Genomic DNA, 7119 nt, shown 5'->3' on the forward strand with positions numbered 1-7119 from the left:
GGGAGGTACAGGAGGTTGCAAAGGGCAACACCAGGTATTTTCAAGATTTTAAAAAGCCTAAGAACAATTGTACTGAACAATGATAAGATCCTACTAGCTGATGAGCACAGGGTTTAGAAATTTCTTGTGGCTGGAATTATATGCCAGTGTGTTGTAGTAAACCTGGGTTGTCTTCAGGGTTTCTCTTGCTGTGTGTCCCCTAACAACTACCTTTTTTCTTTGTTTTTAATGAGTTAGAAGCCTTGATGTCGTTGGAGCTCCTCTATTAAAGCGCCTCTTATAGGACACTGCCTTGTTCACATCTTTAACATCCTTTGGGTTCCCTGAGGTTCGGGCCACCTCTTAATCACTATAACTGCTCAGTCTTGCACAGTGATGTCATTTAGTGGTCTCTCAATAAATGCTATTGGTGTGAATGAGTAAATGATTAACAAGTCCAGATGGAGAATATTTTTTGGAAAAATGAAAGATAATTGCTTTAGGGGTTCAACTCAAATTTGGGGTGTGTGTGTTTTTGGGGAAAATATGCAGAAAAGCATGGCATTTTTTCCTGTGTTTCAGGGCAGTGGTTCTCAAACTTTAGCGAGCCTTAGAGTCTCCTAGGTAGGGTCTTAAAAGGGTACTGCTGGACCCCACCTGGAAGTGCTGATTTTGTGACTCTGCAATGGGGCAGGAGAATTGCCATTTCTAACAAGTTTCCAGGTGGTGCTGCTGGTCCAGGGATAACACTTTGGCAACAGCTGCTCACAGCAGTGGTTGTCAGCCCTGGCTGCATTTGAGACTCAGCCGGAGAGCTTTTTCTCTAGGTCTTGGTGCTCAGGAGGGTAGGAGGAGGTGGGCCCCAAACAAAGTGTTCCAGAGCTCTCCTGATGATCCCCAAATGAGGAGCACTGCAGGAGGCCCTTCATGCATATTCTAAGTTCCTGTTTTTGTTTTAAAGGGGATCAAATCGTTATATAAACCCAAATTAGCTTTGGTAACTGTATAAGCGATATTACGTCTGAGTACAAGGGAAAAGGCAATCATAAAGATCTCCTTTTCTTTACAATAGTCCAGACTGACAAAGCTGAACAAATTCCACATTTGCAAGTATACTCTACCAAAATGGCACCACCTATACTGAGGAAAGTAAAGGGTGCAGGATACAAGCCTAACTTAATGCCTTTCACTTTGGGTCCCCCCCCCCCCCCCCCAAATAAACACGAGCTAAAACAAGAGCCTCTTCCTTTGCAGTGCCTGGAGGGAAGTCACACACTGCCTGGTCGAAACTGATGTTAGCCCTTGGAGTTTTCTCTGCAAAGAGGCAGCCGAGGTCAGCCACAGTCTGGTTTCCGAAGCAGGGATAGGGAGGGGGCATTTCCTTACCCTGCGGGGTGAGAGGACCAGTCCAGGGAGAGTTGCCGCTCTGGCTGCAACTGGCTGCGTGCGGAGCGGCCGCCGCCAGGGGGCGCCGTTGCACGCCGAGCGGGAGGCAGCGGCCAGGTCCTACCTTCTTAATCCAGCTCAAGGGTGCCTGCTCCCCACCTGCAACTAGGGTCACCCCCGCCTCTGGCAGTGGTTTTGGTTCCCTGATGGGACCTCTGGGAGCCATGCACCACTCCCGGAGTTTGCCTTTGAGGCGGGGGTCGGGTCTTAGGAAGCGAGAACCTCTGCAGCCTGTCTGGGAAATGACGAGCAAATTTGATGAAATCTTCCTGGTGTGACATTTGAGTGGTCAAACGGAGGTTGGCCTTGCAAGGAACAGTATCGACCCCAGAGCACATAAATAAGGCTAGGAAATGGCATATCCCGGCACCTCTTCTTCATTGCCCAGCTCCTTCCTTCCTCCATACCCCTCAGCGCTGGGGTAGTATATGTATGTATATAATTTTAGCCCTTAAGGCTTGGCCAGAAAATCCCTTTTTACAAAGATCATGATGTATTTCAAGCTCTGGGTGATTGCTACGTGCCTGTGTCAGCAGTCTAAATATTCTTTTTAAAAGAAATCCAGCTGTCTTACTCATAATTTGAAAAGAGCATCACATTCTGCTTCCCGCTGAAGCCCTCCCAGTGTTTGCTGACTTGCTAAGGGGTTTGACTCTTTCAAACTGTTGAAGAAAGCGAGATTAATGTCTTCCCATTTGTTTTCTACTTCTCCAAATAAGACTGGAGAAGTTGATGTATATGTATTTTTTAGGAGTTGAGGGTATAATTCAAAGGCACACTTCCAAATTAGCTTCTCTGGGGTAGGGAACAATTGAAACTGCAGTAATTCATTTATTTGAAGGCAGAATCTGCATATTTTAATATTAAACCCACTGTACCACTAATGTTTTCCCTGCACATGTTCCAAGGTAATTGGGAAGGTTTTACCACTCTGTTAGAGGTGCTGAAAACTGTGACAAAGATGAAACTGTGTTCTGTCCTGAAGGCTGGAATATTTGGGAATATATAGAAGCAAAAATCAAGTGGATTCAGAATGACAGCTAAATTACTGCTTTGTGACTGTATTGGGGGGCATTTAAAGTGACTACATAAAATGTACGTGTTTTCAAAGCACAAAACTCTCCAAGGATAATAGGGTGTCTGATCTCTTAATATGTGAAAGCTCACTTTAAGATTTAACTAGTGTACCATGGTAGACCCTTGTCTATAAATAAACCCTTGTGTTTAGTTTGTCCCTTGAGCCCCAGCTCATCTGCTCATAACATGCACATGCTGTCTATTACATAGGGGTGCAGCTGGGAGGCTAATGCCACTCACCATACAGGATGGTTAGCATGGACACGGGCATGACAAGGAAACCCAGCAGCATATCAGCTATGGCAAGTGACATCAGGAAATAGTTGGTGGCGTTCTGCAGCTTCTTCTCTAGGGACACTGCCATGATGACGAGTATGTTTCCAGCAATGGTTAGAATAATCACTACAGCTGTCAACAAAGCAGACCAGTTTTTTTCCTGGAGATGAAGTAAGGAGAAGCATGGTGGTGAGAGACAGCCCTCACAGGAAAGGTTGGTTCGATTTTCCGAGTCCACTGTCCAGTTAAATGCATCTGACGTGTTAGCTTCTCCGGAGTTAAAGTCATTGATGTAGAGCCTTGGGTCCTCATTTAATTGCATTAAGGAGTTTGTAGTTGAGCTCAAAGAAGCATTTTCCTCAAAAAGAATATCCATTTCTAAGCCGGAACTTGTAGCAGATGAAGTAAAGAAAAACTAACAAGTTATAGCCTCAGCTCGCCATCCATCTTTCTGTCCCCACGCTTGGTCACACCGAAGCCGGTATACATGCTGAGCTCCTTTGGTCGCCTTTTTTCTCTCATTATTACAATGGGAGCTGAACTGCAGTGGCTCTTTGTATCTCCTTCCTTCATGGTGCTAGTGGAGTCTTGCTTAGTTTCATTTTTTTCTTCAAAGCAAGGTCAAAAACAGAATGGACTTTGCAACATAGCAGTTGCAGAGTTTTGAGCATTCAGGGAGAAAAATGTGATCCTGGCCAGAAAAGAAAAGTTTTGTAATTACCAGGAATCTCATTGAGCTCTATCTCATTCTGTTGGTTATGTTGATCACACTAGTTTAGCTACAGCGGTATTAAAACAGCATGCAATCCAAGAACAGTGGGGTGGTATGCATTCTACGTGAAGAAAGTCAATTAAAAATACATCCAGTGTTAATCCCATAGTAATTGGGTGTACTTGGGGTTATAGTTCTCAGTCTCTAGGCTGAATTGCCATAGTTGCTGTCGGGAATTTCCATTTGCATTATGCTTAGTTAATAAAAGAAGAAGAAAAGTCTTAAGCAAAGATTAGCCGACAACTTTCCACACTAGAAATTCTCATTGAGAATGATAATGCTTTGGCCAAGCGTGATTTCAAGCCAGAAAGAAAACGCAGAAATGAAATACAGCAGCATGAGAACTTACATTTGTCTTCAGGGTCCACACATTAGACATACTTTGCTGTTCTGTGACTTGCTGCATCTCCCATGGTAATTAAGCCAGGGTAGAGCCCCTTCTCGAGCGTCCACAGGCATAATAGAGTAATTTGATTTCTGTTTTGCTGACTTCAAAAACTGCATGCAAGAGTAGAGCCACTTCCAGCCCTGCGCGGTCTGTGTTTGCTGGCTCTGCCCCCACTCGGCTGGGTTACTCCCTCCCTGTGCGGCTTGCCTGAGCGAGGCACACGTTTAGAAATCATTCATGAGCCCCTCTCCAAGTCACGCAAAAGAAATCCCTCAGGAAAGTAGGGAGAGCTAGCTGCCTGTGCTAAAGGACTCGGGGTTTCCACGGGAATGGACCGGCTCTCCGGCTGCCTCCTTCACTTCCCCAGACCTCCCTCTATCTGTCATAAACTGCAAGGTAGTAACAGCCAGGGAGGGCGGACCAAACAGGCTGGATTTTTTTCACCCTTGTTTCTCTCTCTCTCCACTCCCCACCCCCCCCCCCCGCCACGTTAACACTGGGAAGTTTCCTTACGTTAGAAATCACCTTTTATGCAGATGGATAAGGCAGGTAAGCTGTGCTGTGAGGTTCTTAGGGTGAAGAGAGCACATAAATAAGGCTAGGAAATGGCATATCCCGGGAGCACTGTAAGCATGCAGAACTTCACCCAGAGCCCACACAGTGCTTATGCCTGAAGTGCAGTTACTGACGCCAGCGACTTGGGCTCAGAGTAGCCAAGCACCTCCTGGGTGGTACTGGAACTATTAGTAGTTTACTTATTAAAATCACGCACCGTTCAACTAACTTATTTTCCCCAGAAATAAACTTACCTAGAAGTAATTCAAAACCTCACATGTGGAAGAGAAGTTTTTCAGAGAGCATTTTAAAGACCTCCTGCCTTCTTTAAAAACAAAACAAAACAAAACCCTTCTCAGGTTTCTAAAGACCGCAGCTATGTGGCAGATACGTAAGTTGTATATATGTATACACACTAAATCTCCTTATTTTTAGATGAAAAAAGGATTCGTCCCTCAAGAGTGGGGGGTTTCCTTTACCTTCACATTCTCTCTAGACAAGTTCTGTGACTTGAGTGCTTTCAATATGTCTTTGGACAAATCGGTACCTTCTTAGGTGATTTTTCTCAGCTCTTGACCTAAAAATTCAGTTGCCTACTGAGACCTTCATCTGTGCTCTAGAAAACCTTGACCTCTGCATCTTTCTCCCATCCCCCTGCCTGCTTCTTGGTGCTTATCTCCACCCATTCTCTCCGTCGATGGACTCAGCATCTCTTCAGACAACTGGCTGTTAGCGGAGACTCTGCCTTCGTTGTTGCTGCCAGATTTTAGTCTCCAGTGCCACTTGCGTGTACACACATTTCCTATCCTCCAGCCCACATTTTACCTGTCTTCTGGCTAGAGCATCTCCCTCGTGGGAATTTGTCCTTTATGCCATCTCTTGTAGGAGGAGAATATGATTGCTGTGCATCTTGAGCAGGCAGCTGAAAGCCCAGGCTCTGGATTACAGCTCCTTAGTTTTGAATCCCAGCTCTGTAAGTCCAGCAGTAGAACCCTGGACAATTGAGCTGTCTTCCTTAAGACTCTGTATTCTCTCTTGTAAATGGAATAATAGTAGTACCTCCCTCAAGGTGGTAGTGAAACTAAAATGGGGTCATGCATATAAATACTTAAACCCACATGTTTATAAGATGCTCTTTATGTTAGCCATTTTTATTAATCCTGTTTGATGTTGGGCTCCTGGGTGGCTCGGTCGTTAAGCGTCTGCCTTCGGCTCAGGTCATGATCCCAGGGTCCTGGGACCGAGTCCCACATCAGGCTCCCTCCTCGGCGGGAAGCCTGCTTTCCCTCTCTTGTGTTCCCTCTCTCGCTGTCTCTCTCTGTCAAATAAATAAATAAAAATCTTTTTTAAAAAATCCTGTTATTAAAACAAAATTGACATCACTGTAATCAATTTGTGTTTCCATTCCTTTAGCCCCTCCCTTGAATGGGACACAACTCCTATCTTTGTCCCTCACTTTGTGTATCTGCTCTCACTTCCCAGCCTAGACTCCTGTTTTCTTCTATAAGCAGCCTACATGCAGACGAACTTGCAGGTTGATAATTTTAAAGCATTTGTACTTGTAGTTCCCTGTGTCTGGAATGCTCTCACCACCCCCTCTTAGTATCCATCTGGCAAATTTCTACTCAGTTGTCAAGGCTCAATTCTGAAGGTAAGTCCTGTGAATTCCACTCCTGCCACTCACCACCTGGGTGACCTTGACTAAACTGCTTCATCTGTGTGCCTTAGTTTCCTTATCTGTAAACAAAGGTAATACCTACATGAGAGGATTGATTGAGAGTTGAAATGTACCAGGCATATGTAAATGTGAGTGCTCTGTAAAGGCTAATCCTTGGTTTATAGATATCCACTTTCCATGGCTCTCCTTCCCCAGTGTAGGCAAAGACCATGGTACCTTCAGAAGCTTTCTATTCTGTCAGGTCTCACCTTGCATGTAGGCAAAGACAACATTTGTCTTGTTAATGGTAATACACATAGTGCTTAGTTCTGTTTGTTGAATGAGATGTGTGACTGATAACTTACATGTCTGTCTGTATTAGACGGTGGACTTCTTTGTCCTCTCTCTACCTACAAGACCAAGCATGGTATCTCCTAATGGCAGGTCCTCAGTAAATGCATTTTGAAAGAATAAATGAGTTGACAGCCTATATTAAAAAGCATAGGGAGAAACAACTCTACTTCCTTTTTTATTACTTTGTGCAATGGGATACCAAATTTTATTAAAGAGGGCAAAGAGAAATGTGGGTAAAAATTTTGTTAGAAAATTAAGGCTTTTTGATAAATTTTTATGGCTTGCTGTGTTTTTCTTGGAGAAATCTGATGTTCTCAGGCTTGAGGTCTTCATGGACAGCCAGGGTTCCAATCATGGCAAAGCTAGTCAATGAATTCCTTGCTGTATGGTTTATACTGTGAAATAATTTTGTTAGTAGCCATTGGAGATTATTTGTAGGACAAAGGAGTATGTTCAAAAATCAGACCTCTGGCTACTAATAGTTAAACAGAGCTTGTCTATTAACAGCATGGGAGTTAGATTGGGTAGGAATGGTTTCTTGGAGGTCAGACACACTCGAGTTTCGAAGAGGGATGTGCATTTCCTGCTGTAGTGAACACTGGTATGTAGCTCAGC

At 44.3% G+C, this 7119-nt stretch overlaps 1 protein-coding gene across 2 annotated transcripts in view; it reads right to left on the minus strand.

Annotated features, from left to right (window-relative positions):
• The window catches only part of HTR2A (5-hydroxytryptamine receptor 2A), a 55776-nt gene extending 51467 nt beyond the window's left edge, over window positions 1-4309 (minus strand). The window contains exons 1-2 of one of the 2 annotated variants that reach the window (XM_027591478.1): window positions 3900-4309; window positions 2743-3469 (exon numbers count right to left, since the gene is read on the minus strand). In XM_027591478.1, coding sequence (XP_027447279.1) covers window positions 2743-3154 — 412 coding nt within the window. In that variant the 5' untranslated portion in view covers window positions 3155-3469; window positions 3900-4309. Of the gene's footprint in view, window positions 1-2742; window positions 3744-3899 lie in introns of both variants that reach the window. The other variant, XM_027591477.1, reaches the window with a different exon arrangement.
• Between the last annotated feature and the right edge of the window lie 2810 nt (window positions 4310-7119).

This window comes from Zalophus californianus, chromosome 3 (genome assembly GCF_009762305.2).
Source record: "Zalophus californianus isolate mZalCal1 chromosome 3, mZalCal1.pri.v2, whole genome shotgun sequence".
NCBI lineage: Eukaryota > Metazoa > Chordata > Mammalia > Carnivora > Otariidae > Zalophus > Zalophus californianus.